Consider the following 26,455-nt stretch of genomic DNA (forward strand, 5'->3'; position numbering starts at 1 on the left):
TTTGGAAACAAAAAGGTCACATTTTATTGGAGCATAACAATACGTAGCCAGCCACAGCCCTAAACACATCATAATCACGGCCATACACTTCTCAAGGTGGCCCAAAAGCAGGGCAATGTTATAGTTCTGAATGTTCCGGTGTCCCCTTGCTGCCCACGTCTTTAGCAAGGCACTGGACATACGCTCCAGATTGTACTGTACGCAGTACTTCCTCCTCGTGCCACTGAATCTCGAGTGTCCCTAAGGGATTCAGTGCCCATTGTCCAAATTTGGCTCGAGTGCGGCCATCGGGGAACCTGCCCACAGTTCGAACCGCAGCGTCACTCTTCACCCTGGCTAGGACTACCCTGATTGCTGCCTGTGACAGAAATGAAACAATTAATGCATGGTAAAACAAGCAAAACAGCATTAATCAACTTACACCTCGAAATCAGCTGAAATACAATTGTTTACATCTTTCCACATCTTGATCCAATTGATATCCTTCACGTAAATAAATGCTGCCTGCACCTATTTCGACAAACCCGCAAAGTTTAAGAGGTAGTGCAGACAATACCCTATCCATAATCAACAGTTCCCATTGACCTGTGACCTCGTGATCCGCTGTATGTAAATGAACTGGCTTGAATGGCTGCACCAACTCTTTTTAGCCTGTTCTGCTAACCCCAACAAAGTGATCCATCCTACTCTCTGACCCCTGCGGGGTCCTTGCCTGTTCTAAGCTAGCCGGAAGGGTCAGGGTGGGTGGGACTTCAGGTGGGGGGGTCTGGAAAGAGACTGATCTCCTGGCACCCTGCCTTATATGCCATCCCCAGGGTGCGTCGGATGTGCCGGCACTGGGGATGCCCCTTCCTCCCGGAGGAAAGGTGGGAGTTACCTGCAGAGGGGAGGGGGTGGCCAGAGGGGCGTCCCGCTATGCAGGCTGTCCCTCTAGCATCCCCTTTGGTGGCTTGGAGATCCACTTAGCGGTGGCAGCCCCCCTCCCCTTTTACAGGGGTGCGGAGGGAAATCAGACTGTAGACCATGAACCCTACTACCCAAATAATGAACAGACAATAGTTGTACATTTGGAAACAAAAAGGTCAATTTTTTTTGCAGAATAACAATATGGGGGCAGTCCCAGCCCTAAACACATCGTGGTTCATGACCATACACTTCTCAAGGTGGCCCAAAAGCAGGACAATGTTATAGTTCTGAATGTTCTGGTGTCCCCTTGTCACCCACAGCTTTATCAAGGAACCGGACATACGCTCCAGATTGTACTGTACGCAGTACTTCCTCCTCGGGCCACTGAATCTTGCAGGTGAGGAATATCGAGTGTCCCTAAGGGACTCGGTGCCCATCATCGGAATTTGGCCCGAGTGCGGCCATCGGAAATCATGCCCACGGTTCGAACCGCAGCATCACTCTCCTCCCCGGCTAGGACTGCCCTGAACTCCGCCATGCTTTGGGGGTGGCCCCCCGCTGTCCCCAATGCCCTCACGCTCCACTAAAACGTACCATTGTTCTAGCTGCAATTGGCCTTCAAGCAGGCCCCCAGAATGGCTCACAGGAACAGGTTGTTCCCTTTATCCGATAGATGCACACAGTCTGCCATATAGTGGGAAGGGAGCACATTTAGGCAGGTGTGTCTTACAAAACCAAAGCCCTTAGCATCTTTACATTTTTTGATCCCTCTGTTGAGCCTGCGCCTGGACTTCTCCATGCCCATGTGCGACCACGTCCCGCGCCATTGCAATCTGGGCACCACCTCCGACCAGGTGATGTCGGTACCAGGTAATTCATGCGCCAGTGCGCGCAGTCCCACTTGGTCATTCTACCATGCAAGCAGCCCACTCCAGAAATGTGCTAAAAGCCTCAAAATATGCACAAGACACAGAGCAACCCATTGGCATACCTTTATCAACGTAGAAATGGCCCTCACAATGGAACCCCAACAGGTGAAAACTGTCCGGATGTACCAGCAAAAGCCTAAATGTGGACTCAATGTCCCCTTTGGTCAAGAGGGCCATCGCCCTGTGGCAGCGACCATCAACATGGCTTGGTCAAAAGAGGCATAATGCACTAAGCACCGGTCCTGAACCAGCCAGTCATTTACCGAATCGCCCTTGGGGTAGGACAGGTGGTGAATTAACCTAAACTTGCCCTTCTCTTTCTTGGGCATGATCCCCAGGGGGGCGATAATAAAATTGGGAAGCGGGGGGTGCAGGGAAATGGCTCGCCACCGTATCGATCTCTACTTCCTTGCCTATCTTCTGTGTTACCACCAATGGTTGGTAGAGTGCAGAAGGGAGGTTCCTTGCCATCCACCCTGTCAGAGGGCCCTTGTATGGGATCCTAAACCCTTCACTGAAACCTTCCCACAGTAATTCCCTATCCCCTGACCTTGGATAAGCCTGCAGGAATTCCAGAAGTACCTCTGTCAACTGGGGATGGGCCTTTCACCCCCGTCCCATCACTGGCCCCCTTTGTGCTGTCCTCCACCCCTAGAAACCCCCTCTGTTTTAAAACAGGATGTGATCTGGTGACTGCCCCCACACTTGAAGCATTGATGTGGGAATTTGCACTTGAGCCCCCAAGTAAAAGACCCTTTGTTGAACGATCTACATGGTTTACCATTCATGGAGCCCTTACGTGCCCGATCACCCCCCCCCCCTCTGCCCTGTGGGGGCCGACTGAAAGATCCGCCAATCATTTTTTTAAATTCTGTTCCTTCTTACCATACCATGGCTTCTTAGCTACATCTCGTCATTTGGCCTGCTGTACCACTCCTTACCTCCTATGATTGCAACCCATGACTCCATTACCTTCTGATCACACGTCATCTCAGGTGCCATGGCCATTCTCCTTCTAATCGCCCTGTCGTAGTCAATCCAACCCGTGGAACGCATATTGCCTAAGTTCCCTTAACCAATACCTCCCTTCAATAGGTTTTACAATTTGCCATGTAGCATGATGTCATAGATGACACACATCAAGGAATTAAACCTTTGCATAATCACACTTGCCTGTGAGTGCGTGCATTACTGCCTGTTATTCGACATATTGCCCTACTTTATTTTTATGCTGATAATAAAGTAGTATTTTGCCATATTCTTTCAGTCTTTCAGGTTATTTGGGTCCGAGATCATAACTGGTAATTTCATCTAGCACATGAGATGCTTCAAGGTGCTAGAGCACTTCTTTGACAGTTGGTTTTGCATTATATAATTAGCCCAACACCACCTGAAAAGTACACTGACTGGAGGTTAATGTAGTCACTCTATTTTTTACTCTTTATGGTGTAATTACTATCCTTGTTCAATTTTTTTTAATAATCCACTCACTTGGGTGTTAGTTTACATTAAAAAGAGACCCTGCATCTATGAACCGGATGACAGGCAACTCATTTTCAGGCTCCCTTCCACCTCTTCTCCTTCTCTCTTCTCGGACTGTCTGTCCACCATCCAGGAGTGGTGAGCCGCCAATGATCTCTGCCTTAATGCCAGTAAGACTGAGATTCTCCTCATCGGCACACCTGCTCCCTCCTTTCCTGTCACTCCTGCCGGCCTCTCTTGGCCCTCTTCCTGCTCCCACCTGTGAGGCTAAAAACCTTGGGGTCCTCTTCGACTCCACACTTTCCTTCTCTCCTCACATCTGACGTCTCTAAGAAGTCACACTTCCAGCTGCACCTCCTCAGAGGTACACTTCCTTTCTTCTCATTCCTCCAGAAGCTCTCCGTCTCTAGAGCTCTGATTCTCTCTAAGCTTGACTTCTGCAACAGCCTCTTTCTAAATCTGACTGCCTTTACTATCCGCCCTTTGCAACTCATCCAAAACAGGACTACGAGACTTGTCCTTGGCCTCAAGCGCAGGGATCATATCTCTCCAGGACTGAAATCTCTGCACTGGCTCCCAGTGGCGGCGAGGATTAAGTTCAAAACCCTCTGCATTGTCCACAAGACCTTCTGGGGCATGGGACCTCAATACCTTCAACTCTTTCTTCCTAAATATCTTCCCTCCCTCACTCTTTGCTCATCCGCCTCCCAACTCCCTCAGGGTCAGTCGCTTCTCCAAGCAACAAGTTGGTGGTCAATATTTCTTCTGCTGGGGCCTCCCTCTGGAACAGCCTCCTGCCTTTTTGAAATTTGAGGAGAACCATCTCCGGTTCGAGAAGCACCTCAAGACCCTTCCTCTTTGCTTCTGCTTTCTCTTCTCCTCTCTCCTGTGAACTCCTGGCTGAATCTGAAACTGCACTGGTTACCTGGCTACCCTCTGATCTCAGGCCCAGGTTCCATACCCACCAGTTGCACACCTGCACTGCCCCCTTGGCAACCCTTGCACTCAGGGACTGTTTCTGTCTCCCTGCAGCCCCTTCTAGCACTTGACCCCTGATGTCTGCTCTTACCCTTGCACTTAAATGTGTGTGGTGAACGCTCACAACCTTCCTTTGTTAAATAACTCTTATGGTTAAAACACTACTAATTTGGAATTTAAAGAAGGGTGCAAACCCGCTGGAAAAGGTGCCTCTGTGGAACGGCACACAACGAAAACAGGGGGTAAGGACCAAGGCCGTTAAGCCAGCGTTGCGGGCTGCACTCCCAAACACCACTTGTGGTGTATAGATTCAATGTGGTTTAAAGCACAAAATAATTAACTTCTGTCAGTTTACTGCAAAAAATGATAGTTCAATACTTGATTTTCGTCATCAATTTAAGTAATTGTACATCTTAGAAAAAGCAGATGTGCAGGGCGAGCTCAAACAATTGGCCAATGCTTTTCGGAACACTGTTCCTTCGTCAGGGCCAGCTCATTCACAAACTAATCAGATTCAAGTGCTAAAAATTGAGCAAACAAATCTGTTGGATAACCCACAATATGTCAGCAACATTAATTGAACATACAGTAATTATAAAGCAAATCCACAGGGATCATAACATAGCAAGAAAATAGTCATCAACGTATACATCATCATCATGATTTAGGAGTTTTTCAAGTATGCCGGGTGTGGATACATTATGCCCAAAGTGCCCATATGGGTGCACATGTTCAATGACAATAACCGCAATGAACAACACGATTTCAACACATACCAGGAGAAAGGTTAAATGTAATAAAGAGTCCATACATGTCATGAACCATAAGATTACCAACGGATACCAATAGTAAAAAAGTAAAAATAATGTAAAAAATACATATGTGAAATCCCATTTTATGTGCGTGATGATAAACCGTGGAATTACAGCAAAGAAGGAAGAAAAGAAAAAGGTAGAAAAATGACCACCAAAATGACATATATCGTTTTATCTAATAGGCATCAAGTAATGACGTGACTATTTCAACACTGACCTTGCCAAAGATACAGCATGGACTTGAATTTCACAGCAACACTTCCAAAGTAAACGTGCTTGACTGGCGTTTCTATGCGTGTGCCGGCGTTTTACTTTGCGTGCAGACTCTTGTCTGGAAGAGACATGCAACGCGATTAGCAGTGTGTCAAAGTTACCATTTAACTAAAGACGCACGGACGCCTATGAGCATAGTCTCTCATAAGAGAGCCATGCAGCGCGGCACCCGGCGTGTCATTATTTCATCTTATAACAAAGGCTCTGAAGTTGACATGTAGCGTGAGACGCGCCGTGTCAGAGTTCCATTCCATTAGAAGGGTTCAGATGCCTACAAGCACCATAATGCTCAATCTTGCTTCTTACCTGACAGTAGAAAGAAGGCGAGCCATGCGAAGACGCCACTAGGACGCGTTCGCGATAGCCATAGTGCTAAATGTTGTGTTCGTGTCACGTTGCCAAGCAACACATGGAGCCGCGAGTACTGAGAAACGCCGGCGGCCATGTTGGAAAGGCTGCTGGTGTGTATCCCGAGTATTACATGTCTTGTAAGGTGTACACTCTACGTGAGCTCGTAGTAATAATGGTTGAGTTCACATTGCGAAATAAAATAGGAGCGTAATTACATAACATTTCTACATGGATGAAAATAATGACAAAATAATAATATAGAATCATAAAAAAATCAAACTGGGAAATGTGAAACCAAGCATAATGAGGGAGAGAAAAATGAAAGAATAAAAAATAAATGAAATCAACACCATTTCTATAGTTAAAAATACGCCTACCTTGTCTTGAAACCTATCGCCACAGTGTGCACTGGCACAGGCGAGAGTAGTTTAAGCTGTAAGCTCCCCTGTAAATATCCTTAGTTAGAGGTAAAAGAGGTAAAAAGAGAGTAAAGAGCAGATCAACGTTGCGAATGCCCCGGGTACTATATCTAAGATTATCATCAGGTGAAATAATCCTATGAAAGCAAGAAGGAAGAAAAGAAGGAACTTAAGACAAAATTCTCCGACAGTATGGAGATGGTAGCCTGGATGAATCCAAAGCGAATATAGTTTACCCTTGCACTTGCCACCAGCTGGCCACACTTTTATTTATTGTCTTTATTTATCTTCTGTTATCCTATGCACTGCCCTCTCCCCTGCACTTGCGCGATCTCCATGTCACCTGGCCTAGTAGGATCGTTGTCTGTCTTCCCTCTGTTTCCCCTCCCTTGCCTCGTCGCGCCTTGAAACACTTGTGTATAGGCGCGTTACAAATGCCACATTACATCATATTATAACCTCCTACAAAGAGTACAAATATTTTTTAGGGAGTAAGTCCAATTCTCAATTAGAGTATTTTATTAAGGAGTAAAAATGTTTTATCTGAAAAACGGAAATGTTTTTGAAATATTTATTTATTTGCAACTAGTTATTCATGCACATTAAAAGATGCATGTTTAATTCTTTCGTCCAATCAGGCAGTTACAACAGTAGTTTCTTCCTGTGGTAGTAGGTGCACTACTGGTCCAAACATATCCGTGGAGCTGTGTGGGTAAAAGCAGGGGTGCAAGATTCTACAGGTCGTGTTCCCATTTTATGTTGGGAGTATTTTTCCTCCCTATTTTTATCATTTGGGACTATTTGCACATTTTTAGGGAGTAAAAGTGGTGATACACCGCTTATCTGTAGGGATGACCACAATACCATCATGTCTGTCATTATGAAGCCCACCCCTGAGGACATCAAACTAAACAGCAGTGGAGTCACGTGTGACTTGATTCCACTAATGTCTATGGTTAAAGCAGACGTAAAAGGTACACATTCACCGTGAGCCGGCTGTCTCTTGGGGCAGAATGTGGTGTTTGTTAGCCAACTCAAAGGTCCTTATTTTATCGACCTAGGAAGGATGAAGGGCTGCGTGGCCATGGCCACTCATGGCCATAAAGTGTAACAGACCATATAGTGGGTGCATTAGTCCACTTGGCCACAGCCTCCCAACCTTTGCATGCAGCTGAGAAGCCCAATGCACAGATGAATGCAGAAAAGGAGTGCTGGCTCCACACCCTGCATGTGGGCTGCTAAGAGGTAGGACCAGAATTTCCAGCACCCAGCATGTACATTCGGCTAAGGGGCGATGTGTATACTTAAACACAAACAAAGCACTAGACATGCCTCGTGAAAACATAATAAAAGCCATTTGGATAGTGGACGATGGACTCGTGCACAGGGGCATGATTCTAATTACCAAGTAATTCATGTATGTGCAAAGCAGTCGAATGTGCTTTACTGTCCGTGAATGCCTGTTTGTTTGTGATGCTACCAATCAAGTTGGCCGAAAGGCTTATTGAGGCTGGCTCAGGCACATATTAGTCCTTCAGGAAAGCAAGTGCGAACTATGCCAAGTACCAAGAACAAATGGAGCACAGCAGGCATTGGGGGTTGTCTGTACATGAAATCAGCCCCCCCCCCTCCCGACCTTCATTTCCTGTTCTTTTACTGACGCTGATTTTGTTTATTATTATTTTTTGGGAAGTCATTTTTGCCGAAATAATTACTTAGAAAAGCTCAAAGAAATATATGGGGGGGTGGGTGGGTTGAGGTCGGGGTAAGAGTATAAGAAAATAGGTAACTATGGGGGACCCCCAAAAATAAAAAAGAATAACGATTGAGTTTTTTCGAGATAATTTATTTGGCAACAATTACTTCGAAAAAATGTGTATCGATGAAGGGACATAAAACCGGGCAAAAACGAATTTAAAAGTCAGTTAATGCTGCAAATTGATATTATCTTTTTCTAGATCTTAGCGATTGATGTACAGCTCTTCCCACAAATATTTGTGCTGTAGATATAACTGCAAAGGTAGGTCATTTAGGCATCAGTGTGGTTTGTGTGGTCTCTTAATTAAACATCCCACCCTTACTTTCTTCTTATGTAAATGTAATGGGTTAGTAACGCTTCTTCCTGACTCCCAGAACCACTACTGTGTGCATAACGGCCGTACTGGGAAACAAAGCAAAATAACCGTACAGCTGGAATTGTGAACAAAATGTTAGGGATTTGTAACTCAGTCTTAAAGGGCTTTTTGATCCCTTCCATTCTGGAGTCCTTAATCCAGTTCTGCTTTTAACTTTGCATTCTGTGACTTGTAATTCTGTGTTTATAATGGAGAAATCTAGGACTACATGACCCAGAATACAAACTTTAAACCAGGACTGGGTAAGTGTCACTCAAATGGAGTCATGTATGCAGAAATCTAAATGCATGCATGACAACATTCAGGTACACCAAATGATGAGATTTAAAGGGGTGCAACTTTATTTGATGTGACATTGGTTTTCGACCAGTGTTTCGTAATTGCAAACAAGGCTCTCTAAACTCGGATGAGTACAAACTCTGCCTAGGACAACATGCAGTGCAGTAATAAAAATAAAATAAAAACATAAGCCGCCTCCCTAGCATGGGGGGGCCATGAAACACCAGGACAAGGCCAGGATGGATTTGGTACACTCTCACCCCTAATTTGTGTGCCTATATCAATGAAACACTTAGCAGGCCTTCACGCCCATGAAAGGGGACGATCACCGGCACGGCTAGTAAGTAACGCACCCCTCCACACCTAGCCTTCCCATATGGTTGAGAAACGTACCCAACGAAAACAAAGTGGGGCCCATAAACTAAGCAAAAGTGCCATCCGCGACCAGGCCTGCATGCAATCGCCACCCGGCCTTCTCATGGAGTTAATAGTATAAATTGGATCCACCACACAGGGGGCCTTACCCAGCAGGCCAGCATTCGATCTGACACATATCACAGACAAGGGAGCGTGTGAGCATGGGGCCCATCAGGTCAAGCATCTCACCCACCTCAGCAGGGACATCATTTCACCAAAATGCCAGGGGTAGCGGAAGTGACATCACATGATCCTTGATCGCCGATGACATCACAGAAAGTGATGTCATTTGACCCCCCCAAATTATATCACAGGAAGCGATGGGAAACGACCTTTCACATGGCATTGTTCCTCTACATTAAGAAAAATATGGTATTGATTACGATATCACTGTAATATGATATACATTTAATAAAAGAATAGATCACCATATGCAGCGTTTATATCCGTGTGTAGGGGCCCATATAACCAAATGACTGTAAATGTAAGCAGACGTCCAACACAACCTGGACTATTGTGCATCACTAGGGATAAAATGTAAACAGACCGAGCATCTCGAAGAGGCTTAAACCTCCAAAGTGCAAACATCCAGTGTCCATAGACTGGAAACAGCAACTGACCAACACAAGTCCAACCAGAAAAATGATGGTCTGTAGGTTTTCCCAAAGCTGTGCCAGTGGTTATGAATGATTTTGAAAGCTTCCAGCCATCATTTTTCTGTTTTGCTTATTTGGTAAGTAACCCAGAGTTTTTTGTTAGATGGGAGATAGAGGGGAAGGATGTGTTGCAGGTCACTGTAATTGCAGGTTTTATTTTTGTTTTTAAATGTAAACAGCAGCTCCATGAGATCATCCCTAGAAAAGGCCCATTTTATTATTTTCTTTGGTCCTACATATTTTGCTTAGTTTCAGCCTCCTTCCGCTTCCAAGCACTGGAACAGGAACTGAACCCATGTTGCATTGCATCCTCTTGTACCCAAAGCAAGTGTGTTGCCCCTGATCTACCCTTGCAAATATGTAAGTTTTGCTTGAGGAAGTAACATATGGTTTACTTCAAAGGCAGAGGCCAACGTCATGTAAATGAATGATCTCATGCAATCATGAATGCGGAAACATGCATAGAAAATACTCGTGGGCTGTGATCGTATTTTTTTTTTTTACTGCCCCAACATGCTTCTTAATATCCCTTGAAGTTTAACACTTCCTCCCGTCGCCTGCATTCTAGCGCGTTGCTCTTAAAATAAAACGCAGACCTGGTTGACGCCGCGTGCGTGACCAGCAGCGTCCCTGGGGTGCGCTAGGCTCCAGTTTTCGTGCATACCAAGGGCTGAGGTATCGTCGGCATGTGTGTGTATTAATCAAGCTCCAGGAAGGCATGTGTAGGCCAGATTACCATTTTGGAAAGTCGTGCATGTCTAGCACAGCGTTAGCCTCGAGACAGCACGCATTCCGGCAGCAGAGCTCGGGGCACAGCCGCTTGCAGCAGTGGCCACAGGAATGAGGCACGGCTGAGATGTCGGCACAAAGGAAGGCCGCACGAACCCTTATCGGTTCTGGTAGAAGATTACTCGTTTTCACACTTGTCTAATAGAAGATGTTTTCAGATATGGGGTTTGAAAAATACTCTCCGCTTGCAGCTCATTTTGTTGTTGGCAGTTGGGCTGGAATAGTGAGAGACTACAGATGTTTTGTTGGTGGGGAAGGTTTGTCTTCCAAAGTTACTGTGCAAGGCCCTGCCAGGAGGCCACCCGTTGCACCGTGAGCCCCCACCCCCAGCCAATAGAAGACACATGAGGCTCTGCTTCCCATGCGTGCTCCACGCATGCTCTGCCGAGCACACGTGACGTGCCCCATGTATTGGAATCCACACGCGACAGAGTTATATCACTCCACCGCATGTGCTAGTTAAAGGGACACTGCAGTTACTGAAGGTTGATGTTTGTAATGTTATGAATTAACCTTAACCACTGGCAAGTTCTCTGGCCAGCCCTCACGTCATGTTTTTCCACCTGCCATGCCATTACAGAAGCAAATCGGGCTTGGTCCCACCCCAAAAGGGGCAGTCCAGCACAAACTGCTAAGCCACGCTCCTTCTCCATGAGACCGTAAGCATGTTTCAGGCTCCTTGGCCTTTATCAGTGAGGTGTAGCTGGGGTCTCTAGGCACGGTATAATCGGGAGCCACATCTGGCCATAGCTCTTCCACTCGCTCATGTTGGCAAAACTCAAGGTTTTACGTTCATCATAACCACTGGCATTTCTCTGCGCAACCCTCAAGTCCCTAGTATGTATCCGCTCGAAAGTTGCCCAGAGTAGTGGCAGTGGTTAAAATTAATGTAAAACCTTCCATCTTCCAGAGCGCCGAGGGACCATGCAGGGGGTGTTGGTGCGCGGCATAACAATCCTTTAACATAACCCACCATGTTTTGGAGTTCTTGTAACACCCAGACCCAACTTCCAGTAAATGGAACATGCATTTTTATTAATGATAATGAAAATATTGTGTTTTTATGCAGCCTAATATGCAACACTCCTCCAATATGCAACACTCCTCCGGCTGCCAAGGACTTCGACATGTTTTGATTTTTCTTTATCGTAATATTTTGTGATTTGTCTACAGATTAATTATATCGCACATCAACTACGTATGTTGCTGCTTTTTTAAGTATCTGTTCTCCCTTTCGTGGGAGGCGTATTTTGTAATGTATCGGCCACTCTGTTATCACTTTAGGCCACTCCTTTAGTTTTAGGCTATCCTATGAGATCCAGACACATGGACCACGAGTGCAGTCCTGTCCTGTTTGGGTCCCCCGTCATCCTTTCGATGTTGAAGTTCAATACTGTAAACTTCGCAAAATGAAACTGCTTATTTGCAGTGCTACACAACTGCAGGAATATGTGGTGGCCGGCACTATACAAAATGCACGTTGTAAGTAATGCAAGAAAACTGGACTTCTGGTCCTGCAGCTGAGCTGCCCAGTTGGTAGTAGATGCTAGTCAGAATTGAAGATTTTCAAGGCTGATGCCGGCCTAAATTGTTGGTTGATCTCGGGAGGTTTCTTGTGTTCTCTACACGCACGATCCAATTTCTATCAGGTGGTCTTCGGAGATTTTAGGTTATTTTTTCATGCAGTTTTGATCCCACAAGTAATGTCGTTTTATGGAACTATTTAACGTTTTAACTTTTTTCTGTGCAAACAATATGCATGGGGTCCAAAGGTTTCTTCGTATGCCGTAAAGCAGCAAGCCGATATTCTGCTGTCGCCAAGCAGGTGGGATGTCAATAAACTTGTGGAGAAAAGATTGGTCATATGATTGGGATAAATGATTGCTGTCACGTAAGACACATTTGTGTCGATGTTGCTGGGGGAGGCCATGTATTCAAAGGAGGTGATCATTGCTACCATAATTTTGGAACAGGTTATATCATTGGTATACATTAAAGGTCCCTCTGACACAGAGTTGAGTCCCTGTAGCGCACTACTCGGATCAAGAGTGCCCAATATTCTGTCTGCCGTTCCCCATCACTGTTCATAGGTTGCAGTAGTTATGTCCCCTAATACCAGTATCTTGCATGCCTTGAATTCAGGGCAGAAAATAACATGAACACCTTAGACCAGTTTCTCAGACTGAGTGATATTATTCATGACAAAGGTTACTGAAATCTTTTGCAATACTTCTGGACATGACCACTGAAGTGCAGACCCTCGTATTGCTTGGTTCCAGTTGCATAGCAAGAAAACACTGCACACAGTACCTTAAATCAGTAGGAACAGACAAAATGGTTGCTACAACTTCCACTACGTAGTGCTGAAAAGTATAGTCCATTTCCAGAAACATCACTTGGCCCGTATCTAAAAGTACAACACGAGCATCCATGTTCAAGAACTTGAGAGCAACTGGTATGTACACATCAGTGTGAGTGGGAAATGCTTCTGCCTGTGCTCTGCAAACCTTGACACTGCCCTGTATCATGAGGATGACTAGTTCGGTCATGCTCCGGAGCCACAAATATACTCTGACACGCTCCCGTAATTGACACCTTTGTGTGTTTTCAGTTGCTGCTGTGGGGAGATTGGAGGAGGTAGACTTAATTTTTTTTTACAGAGTAAATGTAGAAATGTATTTTGCGCAACAATGAGGTATTACCATAACTCTTAATATTTGTCTGAATGTGAACAGGCTAGTAAATCCCAGGCCTTACCAGCACAATTAGTCTGAATAATTAGAATCGGGTGTTCAAACAACTAGATAAGAGTTGAGGTTTGGAGGTCCCCCGACTCTATATACAGTTTACAAATATTTTGTGTTTGGCATTCACCATACAGTGTGCCACAACCAAATAAAATATTGGATGATCTCAAACAAGCATGCTCATCAGTCTAGCAAGGGCTGCAAAAAAGGATATAGGGCCCGACCAATCCGCTGTCAGATGGACAGTATGCAAATTGAGAAATGTCAAGGCCGCAGGCACTCTACGGTGGTCATCCTACCAACATGTCTCAAAGAAGAAACTTGCAAATCACTCATGAAGTTGCTAAAAAATTGAGAATAATATTCAAGGATCTGCATGCCCACTTTCGCCTCGGCCAGTTTGGTTAATTGACTCCACCACCAGAAAGAGAGCGATGTTCATGGATGCGTAAGCACGAGTAAAACCACTGTTCGCTTAAAAAATGCTTCCCTAAAGATCAGATAAATGAGCCACTAGATTTCTGGAATGATGGTTTCTGGAACAACCAAACCGATCTTTTTGGCCTGCATGAGACATGGTCTCTTTGGCAAAAACTAAACGCTGTGTTCCCAACAGAAAAAATCTACCCCAGCATCGTTGCCATCATTGACTCAACCTTAAATGCCTGCATTGCATCAAGGCTCAAGAGTGGAATGTCTGGCAACCTATTTGTGAGCCAATTTAGACCCAAAGTATGTTTTACTACAAGACCTTGATCCGGGACATGCAAGCAGATGTACCAAAAGAACAACTGCAGGAGGCATCCTTTCATGTGTTTAGTCATGATTTGGTATAACTCCCATCTGAATGCTGCGACAGGGCTTGGAGTGGGGTTCGCATGCCATTCAACCATCGTTTGTCAGAATTCAATCAGCTCTATATAAAGGAAGGGACCAGGTTCCTCAAAACCGTTGAGAAACTGACCAGAATCACGTAGTTGAATTCATTGCTGCTCAAGTGGGTACTGCCAGCTATTAAATCCAAGGGTTTTCATATTTTTTCGTACCTGGATAATCTGTGTTGAAGCATTTGTGTTTAAATCAAAGTTCAAATGGTTTTGTGTTTTGTGTACTTTTCCTCATCCACAGACATTCAATTTGCTGTTGCGATATGATGGAACAATAGCAATTTCTCATGCTGCTCTATTTTTATTGTCAACCTATTTAGTGGTCACTGTAAACGGGCAATGAAATATTGTCCAATGTTGTATCTCCAGTGACACCAGTCTAAGGGATCCTGAATTTCCCATACGTCACCCTCCTTCTTTGGCCCTCAAGGAACTAGCATGGATCTTGATGTTTAACCTTAGTATGTTTTTTTTTTCAGGAGAACATTTTACATATTTTGAAAGTAGTGGTCTGAGGGCCACACCACTTTTATGCAAATGCATATTTAGAGCACTTTGTTTCAGTTGTGTCCACTGCGGACTCCCCGTCAACCTCTCCCACAAACATTTCAAGAGGTGCAATTCCAAGCTTTGGTCTCTAATAGGTTATTTGTGCATTTGGGTCAATAGCATCTAAAATAATGTGAATGCTGAAATGAAAAGCTCACTGAATTTTCTTTCTTTTTTCAGATTTCACTTGGCTGCCATCAAAGGACATGCAGAAGTCCTTCAGCACATGCTCTCTCATGGTGTGGATATAACTGCACCAGATGCGGCAGGTAAATCATGTTAACGGTCTACGCGTACTGAATCAAAGTCTTCTACATTCTGACTGTAAAAGTAGCTTAAGCTTGCAGTCTCCAAGAAACTGTTCATGATGGGATGATTGAATTCTGTAAGTGGATGCTTGCTCTTGTATGGATGCAAGTTCCTATATAATATCTAACAAACTAGCTGGGTGCCTCAATCTTCCTTTTCCACTCTTCCTTTTCCACTCTTCCTTTTCCACTTTTCCTTTTCCACTCTTTCTCTTCCCACGCTCCCCGCTACAGATGCTACACTCTAACTATTGTTTGATGGACTGACTGTTGTGGTGATTTTCCATAAGTGTCTTTAGGTGCATCTTCCTGACTGCTAGGGATTCTCACAAGCTCACCATTCTCTCCCTGTGGTAGTCGTGATGGGGCCGCCCAGGTCTAACCGTCTGGAGGTGAAGTGGGGGGCTCACAGGGAGAGTATACAGTTTTCGTTATGACCAAGGTGTAGAATATCTACGCAAAATCTTTTATACAAATATCTTAATGTAAGAAAAGGCAACATGAAAAAGCAATACACTTGCAGGTGAGTACTTTTGTTGTCCACCAGAAGATGCCCCAGTGTATCGGGTAAATAATAGTTTTAAATACGAGTCCTTTATAGGCAACAGAGTCTCCCTCTTAGAAAGCAAAAGGCAGTAGCAGGTATGAAAATGCTTTTCCATCTAGGCTGGCAAGTTCAAGTGGAGGCCAAGGGAGAACAGTACTGCTGATAAGGGCAGTCTCTGGCAGGAGAGTGTTAACTTTCTGCACAAGTGATCGAAGGAGCGGTTCCTGGAGTTCTGATGGAAGGAAGTTCTCAAGTGTCTCTTGAAGATGAAGTGGTAACCCAGGCACGAATAAATGTACAAAGAAAAGACTTTGTCTTGAGAGCAATATGCTGGGACCAAAAATGTTATTCTGCAGGATGTGGTTACTGGTGTCCAGTTGTGATCACAGTGCATGTTGCTCAGCACTGAATATGCCAGTGATGCCACACAGTTAAAGGAGGGATGCCAAGATCCTTGGGAAGATTGATTCATTTTGATGTAGTGATTCCCAGTTAAGGGATCTGTGGCAGAGGATCGGAAATGGGAGTCGGCTGCGGTTGGTGGCAGTCATCGAAAGAAGGTTCACAGGACGTCCTCGACCACAGGATTCAGCTTTTGAGGATGGGGTCTGCTTGGTCACACTGAAGGGGTGTTATATAGTCTTATGCATCAGCTTGTAGAATGCTAATGCAGGGATCCCCTTGGAATGTTGATGGTTCAATAGTGGAATGTGAAAAAGATATAAAGTGGAGTCAGTTGCAGCCAGACAGCTGAAGGACTTGGATGTTATCGCAGTCAGATGGTTGCTATCTAATTCATAATAATAAATTAATGTCCTACCTGCACTGAGGGCATTGTGCTTATTTCAAGGAGAGCCAGCCACAGAAGGACTGGGAAGGCGAGTTCAGCAGTGCGGTTGTAGGGACAGGCCACCAGAGATTCCCAGTTAGTCGATCGAACCAGGCACTTGCCTGATGCCATGGGATGACGATTTTTGGGTCTGTGAAATCCCATGTGCTTTGTTATATGGGTTTCATCATGTAGCATAGACATCTTGGTGAAATAATTCTCCAAATGAATGTCTTGCAGTAAAGCAAAATACTGCAAAGAGCCTTCATTCACACCATATCAGAACTCCTTGCTCAAAAAAGCAATTTTGTATTCAGAATTCAACTTTGAGAAGCTTTCAACTGATTGTACTGAAATAACGGAGCCACCATTCCTCCTTTCTCATTGTTACCCCCTTTTAAATGGTATAACTACATACTATCCCCACCAAAAATATCGCTGTATATATGGTCGTTTGGAATGGCCATAGGCAATATTTTTGGGGGGGTAATTTTTGAGGTTTGTGGGAGAGGGTGTTGTCCCCCGCTCCTTTAAAAATAATGCGTGGGTGTCCCCCGCAGGTTCCATGCCTTTAATATTGCGGCAAAATATGGTGATATTTGTGTATGGCGATATTTGTGTGGGGATATTTGTGTGGGGATATTTGTGTGGGGATATTTGTGTGGGGATATTAACACATGGAACCGTTTAAATGTAGTCCCACCCGCCTCTCTCCTCACCTAACTGGACAGGCCACAAATACTGCAAATCTAAACAAATGACTGTTTGTATAACATTGTTCTAACTGTTCCTCATGTACCACCTTGTAATCGTTTTCCGAATTGTGCAAAGTAGCTGTTGGTCAGGCCTTTGCTCTTTTCAGACCCCTGCCACAACATATCACTTTTAACATTTAACATTTTTCACAGTTTGTTTTACCATGGCTGCTGACTTCTGTGCGAATGATAACTTAAGTCTCTCTACTGGTAACGGTAGGTCAGAAGTATGGGGCCAATAGTTTGTAAATTCATGCAGTTTTTAATTGCTCTGCTGACAGACAATTAATGCAGGCAACTATGCCCAAAACCCTACAGGCAAAATGATTGTTCTCCTAGAAAGTTCTTTTTTCTAATGCTTTTGGCACCAATAATGTAATTTCATCCATTTTGGATTGCTAGGTCCCTAAGACTACTTGTAAGCTAGCTGAAGTAGTTATTTGTAGATTTCTTTTGATAAAATCCTTCCCATTGAAAAGATCTTTTAAAAAAGATAGTTCGACTAAAAGGTCGTTTTCGAAAGACCGCTCTGTGACCGCACTGAGCAGTCTTTCTAAAGCGGACTGTCATGACCCTTCCGCACACGAGTGCGCACAGGGGCTGTCGGGCAGCCAGGTCCCGTAAGCGACCGCGACAGAGAACGGTTAAGTGTGTCTTTTGCATGTTTGTGTGAGTGTTTTTATTTTTGGGCAGTTTGGGAGGTATTTAGTAAGAGCGGTTGGGGGGTGTAACCCTATGCTTTCGAATGAATCCAGTCGGGGGACGGTGCAGGAGGGGTTTGAGGGTAGGTGAGGTTCGAGGCAATATTGGTTTTCACTTTTTGTAGGTCACCCAAAATCAGCCAAAAATACCCGGTCTTTTTGTTGGGCGACCTACAAAAAGCAAAATGTTCACATAGAACCGATTAAACATGCTCAGTTAGCTGTTTAGGGCACATGAATGTGTTTATTTTAGGGAGGTGGGTGGGGGGAGCAGACTAAATATTGTCATCTGTCACTCCTTCCTCCTTTTGCCCTTCCTCTGTCTTCTTTTAATGGTGGGCTGAAATAAAGATGGGATTTGTTTAAGAAATGTGTGTATGCATATAGTTGATATGTAAGAACCAGGTCCAGCTAGAAAGCAACGGAGTGTTGTGCAAGTAAAGGAAGGGCCACTAAAGAAGGGCGGGTGGAATAGGGGCAGGGTTGTAGTAGTCTGTAACCTGTCATTAACTGTAGTATTCTTTCAAGAGCAGGGTCTACAGTTTCTTCTTGCAGGAAGTAGGGGAACCAACCTAATGTTTGTATATTTGTTGTGGGAGTTGCGAGAGGTCAGCAATGAGGCAGGCACAAATGTGTAATGTTCTCAACATTAGTCATGTTTATTAAAAGAAAAATGGGTTTTGAAAAAGGCCTATCTTTCCCTGACCAAAAGAGAATGTCCGTGCGTCTGAAACTAGAACTAAAGCAACTTGAAAAACTGCCGCCCGCAGTGTGGATCGCTCTCCGGGTCGGGAGATACCATAACAAAATTCAATATTTCGGGTCAGATGACACAAATTATTTATGAACATAAATGCATACAGCAGATGCGGGACTACACAGGTCTGTGTCTTGTATGACGTGTTTTGCGCTCACATAGCGCTTGTTCACATGCAAGGAGCATCGCAAGATGGGCTAAGAAATACAAAAGAAGTCCTTTCTCAATGTTTACAGTTGATGCTAATATACTGAGACCAACTTGCAAAGCAAGCAGACATCTTGGAATTGAGATGCACGTGCATAATGCATGGTATGTGTCAATATATATGCCAAACACACTAAACATTGAAGCAAAGACACAGTTTGCAACAGAATGAAAAGACACATTACCCTTAATGTTAAATGCGATGCAGTTGAACCAACCAGAAAAAAGGGGTTTGTTGGTATTCCCCAAGTTGGACCTTGGGTGTATAAATATAATAAAAAAGGACAGGTTCAACTAGTTCAAGTGCTTTCAGTGCCGGCACGTAGTGTCTTAATGATTTAATGCAACATGGCACAGAAAGTACTACAATTTAAATAGTCTGTGGCCGTAGTGCATCAAACAAAATACACAGACCAGATGAAGTGATCAGGTAGTTGCATACAGGTAAAGTGCAAGTGCTTGTCAGAGTTTCGCTTCCATTCCCCTGAACTGTTTCAGGAAAAAGTATTTTAAATAGTTTCCAGCAAAGGCAATGACAATGTCTCTCCACTGGTATTCTCCTCAATATTTCAAAACAATTGTTCTTTCCATAATACGGGTTGAAATATACCGAAAGAAAGTATTTTATGAGCTTTAGGATGGCAAAGCAAAATGTTCAATTTCAACAAAAGACTTGATATAATAAAGTTCCTTTTCACCACAACACTGGATTTCTTGGTATACTCCCCTGCTAGGAATTCCTCTACTGAAATATCAAATGTCAACAAAGATTTGATAAGGCTAAGTTAATTTTCAACACAACATTGTATTTCTTGATATATTTCCCTGCCAGGAACTCCTTAACTGAATAGATATCCTGGTTTACTCTCCTGCCAGGAATGCGTCTCCCTCTTGGTCTTTGCAGATCCCCGGGTATACTCTCCTGCCAGGTATCTCAGCCCCAAAAGCTTTACTACCTGATGTACCTCTTGTATCAGATTTGTCTGAAATGTTAACTTTCCTCTTTAATGTATCACACACTTACACTTCTTCAGTGGTTAAGTTTAGCTTCAGTAAAACTGGTTCCAGCTTCCCCACATACTGGCGTCCCATTTATGGGCTTTTGTTCAAGTTCTATTTATCAACTTTTCTACACACAAATTGGCTCTTGGAAATGCTTGTTTAAGGTTTCCCCAAATTGACACTTCTCATAAGGGAATAGAACAGCGTTTTGCCCTTTTTGTTTCTTCTTCAGTCTTTTGGCTTTTGGCAATGTGATTTAAATTTCCCCCAAATTGGCATCCCATACGAGTGCAATTGTACCACTTTTGCTATTGTACTTTAAATCTATTTGGTTGGCATTCAAAACCTTAATTTCAATTGGCCATGTGCTTGACGGAAAGCCCCGGGGTTACCACTTCCAATGGGCCAACACACGGGTAACTCCTGATGTCTCTGACTCGGGGCACTTTGCAGTGGCTCGGTTTTAGCATAGGGAATGGCTTTGGTAGCCTATCCAACCTTCTCTGAGCTCCTCTGCCAGCCTCATGGTTCCTCGTTGTTAAGGTTGCAACTAGTTTGACAGTGCTGTAGACAACTCTTTCTGCGACTTGCCAGTGCCTACACAGTACTTCGCTGGAGCCTGTCAGACTCTGTTGGGTCTCCCGCCACTTTGGTACATTGAGGTGAAAAGTGGCAGTCCGGGAGCACCTCCTTCAGCCAGGTTATCTCCTGTGCATCTGCCTCTCTGCGGCTCCACTTCCCGCTCTGCAGCCTGATCCGGCTTCTTCACCTTCTCTCACCTGCAGGTTGTTCTCTGATTTAAATGCCAGCACAGTATATCAAATGAATAAGAACTAGACCGCACATTACTCTTGATATTACTGTTGATCCTCATTGACTCTTTATACTCCTCTTCTTTGTCCCAGTACTTAAAGCTTTCTGGGATTTGGAGTCCAAAGAATTACACTAGTGTTTTAAGTTCTTTTGTTGAACACTTTTATCTACATAACAATCATAACCATTAGATGTCAAATGAGTTTGAGGCGTTATACATACTGAAGGATGAATAAAGGTCTGCTTAAGAGGTTTACCAGAAGTAGGTTTTAAGACCTTACACTTAAAGGGTTTAGAATAATGACAACAGGCCATTAGAGACTCTCGGATTTGGGTTTCTTCTTCACAGAAAAAGACGAATACCACATCTCTCCTGTTGGATTTACCACTGTCCCCCGCTAGCCATCACCTCCCATGTGATCCATCCTCAGAATACCACCCCCAGGGTTAGGCTCAGGTAGCAGTTACCTTCCCCTGGTCACATGGGAGGAGACTTTAGGCTGGGGATTAGTGATGACTCTGCAGGAGTCATGACAGAGTGCAGCACTTATTGGATTCCAATATGGAGGTGTTACCTGTTCGTGTTTCTTCAAGACAGTGTCTTGTTAATACTTGCTTTCCAGGTGATGCAAGTTGACTTTAAGATGATGCGGACTTGGAAGGGTAACCAATTGAAGCTCTTAGAGTGTGGGGTTTTTGTAATTGAATTTCTTCTGTGTTGTGATGGAGATGCTGGGCAGCTTTCACTGTACCCCACGAAGCAGCTTTGAAATCTTCATGAAGGGCATTGTCACCATGCAAGTGAGAGCACCAAGGCTTGGACAACTATTTACGTATGAGGTGTAGATGAAGGCTTGATTCTGAGGAGAGTAGTAGACACCAGGCAGTCTGCATCTTTGCGATTTGTGTTTTGAAGGAGATGTCGCCATCAGTGGTAATACCGAACAACATTGCAATGGGGTGAGTTGTGAGGAGAGGCCGTTGTGCTACATATCAGTCAAGTCTGCACTCAGTGTATTTGGTGGAGCCTCCAAGAATTTGTTGCTTGAGTTTAAGTAAGTTCCTGCTGGAACTCTGAAGTCCTAGCCTATCGCATTGCAAACGTTTTTCACCGGGAACGAACATTGAGTTACAGAAAAAGTGTCACACCATTCTAGCCCCCACAATTGTTCCCGGACATATTCCTCTTTTTCTTACCAAGTTCTGAGGATGAATGCCTTATTTCTAGAGGACAGATCGCCACCATTGCAATTAACCATTATCACCTCTCTTGGATATTTGGAATGGCAAGACCACATTCCTGCCATATGGGCTTCTCAACAGCTGCATATGCTTTTTTAATTAAATTAATTGGGTTTGGAACCTCAGTTGCAATGGCGCTGGATATGGCAGTTGCCAAGTGGTATAGTTGTACCCTGGTATGTCTTGCCAGTGACTCTGGGACACAGTTGGATGATTGAGGTTGGTCGGATTTATTGGTGTGTTGGTCAAATCACAATAGTTGTCCAAGGTGGGCAGACAGACTCGAGGCGTGTAAGAGCCGGCTCGGTTGGTCCTGGATGGGAGTAGCTGAGTAGCCTCTAAAGCCTGGCGGGGCTTGGTGATCAAGTTGTGGGCTCACGCGATCATCTGATAAGCGTATTGAGAAATACCCTAGGCCAAAACGTGTTGGAAATTCATGACATGCAAATGGCATGTACCCAATATGCAACCGTAAACAAGTTTGTCTGCCCACCTTGCAACTATTGTTCCAAGAAGGCTCCCTGTTGCTCAAAGAATATCCCTCAAAACACTTGCACTTACACAGAAGTGCCAGTCTAACCTTGCCCCTGAATACTTGGCCAACCGTTTTACACCCCATACTTCCACCCGCCCACTCAGATCAGCCCAAGCCCACTCCCTGTCTATGCCAAGATTGAAGTGGCTGAAAGCAGGTGGGTCTAGCTTCCCAGTCCTCACCACCAAATATGGAATGCACTCCATAACCCACTCAGATCAGAACCATTTTATTACGTTTTCAAGTGTAAAATCAAAACGTGGCTCTTTACACAGGATAAAGCGGCCCCTTGGCTACAATAACTCACACTGCTCGCCGGATATGTGTCCGGCTGGGTCATTCGGAATATTTATTTGACCCTACCCTTATCTGATCTTTTATGTAAATTCACTGCATAACTTATTGCAATTCTCCTTTTGTAAATATTGTAAATATACTGCATAAGTCACTGTATACGTTTTTGCTCCTTCCATAATCCCCCTGCCACTGCACTGTTCACACTGCTTGTTTATTGTATGTTGCTATGCTTTATTGTTACCGACTTATCTGTAATCTGTAAACTTCTAAGAAATGAGCCCAGATGCCTTTGGGCCAGGCGCGCAATACAAATAAACCAAATACAAAATATTGTGATTTGACCAGCGCACCAATAAATCCGACCAACCTCAATCATCCAACTGTGTCCCACAGTCACTGGCAAGTCATACCAGGGTACAACTATACAACTTGGCAACTGCCATATCCAGCACCATTGCAACTGAGGTTCCAAACCCAATTCTCCACTTTCAAAACCACTGGGACGTTACGAGCCTTGTCCCAAGGACAAGTAAAGGAAGAGATCAAAGCTTGGAAAAATCCATTATCGAACCTGTATAGCCTAATGAGTGGTGGCTAGCAAGTATTTGCAAATTCCATATTGAACTGAATTTGGTGGAAACCTATATTACAGCAGAAGGGGGTCATTCACCTGTGCCTTTATTCTTACAATAATGATAGGGTTAGAATAGCCCAGGGGTACGGCCAGGAAGCACACTGGTCGAATTTAGCTGCCCCAGCGCACCCTGGAGGTACTTGAATCCATGTGCATTCAGCAATGCCAACGTGGTTACAGTGACAACCCTGTGAGTGGCATGCTGCTCTGAACATGTTAAAATATCAGGGCTGGCGCTCCGTCAGTGCTCTGATGGGGAACGCCTTCCTTGATGTATTTTTATTTATTTATTTTTACCGGTGTGGCGTGCTGAGTTACACACTTCATGTGCCATTCAGAGGGTTATTTTTTGTTTTAAATATCAGAGATGGCCCTCAGTAAGAGGCTGACTGAGGGCCAGCCATGTAGGAGGCGTGGTACTGGTGGTGCACCGGGCACTCTGCCCCGCTCTCGCCCATGCCTGGAGCTGCAATTTTATATATGTTTAGATCTGCAGTGATGTTACTGCCACAGTTTTTATAGTAGGCTACTTGGTTGTGGCAATTTGTTTGCTGCAACATTAATATATATGAGTAGAGAGGGTGTGACAAGGTGGGCAGGGGATGCGGGAGAGCGGGGGCAATGAGGTGGCCCCCTTTATAAGAATATAATTATATGAGAGGTGAAATTGCCACACCATATACTCCAATATAATAAATTGTGGAGGTGATACCACATAGTACCGTGTGGCCTACTCAAAGCCCTCAAACGGGCAGAGCCCATTGGGGAGGGTTTTGGGGGTGGAGGGGAAGTACACAGGGAATTTGTGCTCTGTATCAAAGACCAATAGCCAACATCTTGCTCTATATAATCCCCCTGGTTGAAAGATCCATTCCCCTTTTCTGACCTTGTCACTGGGAATTACCCCATTACATCTCAACTGCTTGACATATCGTCTTGGCTTGAAGATGTGTAGCTTCATCTTTCCCCTGTCGAAAACTACTCTGTCCTGAAATGTTTGGATGTTGTAAGTGGGCAGCCTTTGCGGGTAGCATTAGTACATGTATACATCGATTCCTATTTTATTTCTTTCAAATCATCTGGCTGAATTTTGGCAACAAGACATCAATGCACTGGATTGAGCTGGGAAGCAACCATCAGAGTCTTGACAAAGGGCACTTCTCTTTCTCTCTCGCTCTCCTTCTGGAATGGAAAACCCACATTGGAAAAGAAAGCGTGGCACGTCAGCGCGCGAAACGTTATTAATGTGCCTGCGTGGAAGGATTATGCTGTTTCTTGTGGTTGTCTTGGTGATGAGGGTGGCAAGGAGTACAGTGCTTACCCTGCTTCGTTCATTTGTGTTTCCGTAGGACACAGTGCCTTGCACCTTGCAGCGAAGAACGCCCACCCGGAATGCGTCAAGAAGCTTCTTCAGGTAAGGCTGAATGGAAACTCTGCTTCTAGAAGGTTCCTTGTGTGCTCGTGCAGCGCCATTCTTTATCCCACCTGCTGCTGGGTGTGGGGCAGCCGAGAGGCGAGCAGGGAAAGCAGACGACCACATTCTGAAGGGGTGGGTTGGGCTGCAGCAGCGATGGCGAGGCCTGACCCCTACTCGCCTATTGCGCAGTGAGGATCCGAGCCAAGCTTTCACTGCTTAATAAACAGCTCCGCTGGTTCCTTTATGACGGTAAATTATTCAAGGTATGTAGACAAGAAAATGGGGAAGAAGCAGTTGCCCTACACATATAGTGCACCGATTTGCAGTATCTGGGCACGTTGACAAGTAGCCCCCTCTACCCCCACCGGGTCCTCCTTCAGGCTCCGTTACTCTCCCATGGATGAATCTAGCACCCCAAACTGTCAGCCGGGCTTTTGCATGCATGAGATACGTGGCTCCCTGTGGTACATTTCTAAACCTCTTTCAATGCTGGCTTTTTTGTGTGTGCTTTTCCTGTGAATAGAAAGGATTCTTTTTCTTGGCTGATGGTTGTGGTCTGCCTGATTCTGTATTTTAAGTCTTCGGGCTTTTGCTGTGCATAATGTTTTGAGACATCGATGCCTGAAAATCGGTGCGCAGTTGTTTCACCGACTCCTTATTGAAAATCTACAATTTGGTTGACTTGACTAAATGCGCACACATGTGTATGTTAACGAGTAGGGACCGTAGAAAGGTGGAAGCGGGTAGAGAGAGGGGCATGGGATGTGGTCCCCATAACGGTGAATTGTTGACTTTTTGGGGAAATTGAGTCTAAGCAACAAATAGAGCTTGGGCATGAATGATCCTTGCTTATGCTGCTGCTGGCATCCGGGAGTCCAGCGCTGGTGCAGCAGTCACTAAATGGTTGCCATTGGAAAGACCAGTGACTGGGAGCAGGATTGCACAGGGGCCAATAAGGAGCTTAACCCGGAGCAATGATGTTCACGATCCACATTCCGGGACGGGCTGGGGCATAAAATTGTCTCCTTGGCACCAGTGAAAAAGTGGCCCACAATTGCAAATGGCCAATCATTTCTTTTGTGACTGTTTGAGTAGTACCCAAGGGGGAGTTTTTTGATGAAATGTGATGCAAATTGTACATTCTAAAGAGTATTTATTCAGCAACTCTGGCCAAAACTACTAGCCGCATGGTGGAGTAACTTATCAAACTGGCCCACATGAACCAGAAAAGTGGCCCACTTTGACCCCCAAAACTGTCCCACGCTAGCATTTTGTGTGTTTGGTTGGGCATTGCCCTAATCCCCTATAGGCCAGTGAGAGCATGTCCACAGTGTGCTCTATACTGAGGTCTATGCAGTGACTGGTCTTTCCATTGGCACCTTTTAATGACTACGGCATTGGAGTTGGACTCTCACGGGGGCTCCATAACCTGAACACTGGGCATGCTGCAGCTAGTTGTAGTAAACCCATCCTGCCTCCGTTAATGGCACTACATAGAAAGAAAGAACAGATTTTATTCCTAAAATCCTGGTTATGACTTTACGAAAATATGAAAAACGCAGGTCTTTTTTGGTTCCCTTTGCTCAGAATGTGTGGCGGAAGCGCACATTAGAAATGGCCAAGCAAGCTGATGCCGTGGATTTAGATGAAATTGCATATAGCCCTGACAGAGGTTTTACCCGCGAGATGGGGATGCAGTTACGGGATTAACAGATGGCATATATCGAATATTGTGTATCGAATCCGACATATATCGAAACGTCTAACTTGAAAACCTTTATATGCAATATATTTAGGGT

General features: G+C 44.7%; 1 protein-coding gene and 1 long non-coding RNA gene across 3 annotated transcripts in view; one reads left to right on the forward strand and one right to left on the reverse strand.

The window, feature by feature from the left end:
* On the reverse strand, nucleotides 1–24,898 carry LOC138511434 (uncharacterized). The gene is made up of 2 exons (XR_011280620.1): nucleotides 24,561–24,898; nucleotides 1–358 (listed from the first exon to the last, which is right to left on the reverse strand). It is a non-coding gene; the product is annotated as an uncharacterized lncRNA (long non-coding RNA).
* RAI14 (retinoic acid induced 14) overlaps nucleotides 1–26,455 on the forward strand; it is a 528,112-nt gene that overhangs the window by 333,087 nt on the left and 168,570 nt on the right. For both annotated transcript variants that reach the window (XM_069627100.1, XM_069627101.1), the window contains exons 4-5: nucleotides 14,793–14,881; nucleotides 24,589–24,653. In XM_069627100.1, coding sequence (XP_069483201.1) covers nucleotides 14,793–14,881; nucleotides 24,589–24,653 — 154 coding nt within the window. The remainder of the gene's footprint in view (nucleotides 1–14,792; nucleotides 14,882–24,588; nucleotides 24,654–26,455) is intronic.

Source organism: Ambystoma mexicanum, chromosome 6p (assembly GCF_040938575.1).
Source record: "Ambystoma mexicanum isolate Mex_15411 chromosome 6p, UKY_AmexF1_1, whole genome shotgun sequence".
NCBI classification, from domain to species: Eukaryota; Metazoa; Chordata; class Amphibia; order Caudata; family Ambystomatidae; genus Ambystoma; species Ambystoma mexicanum.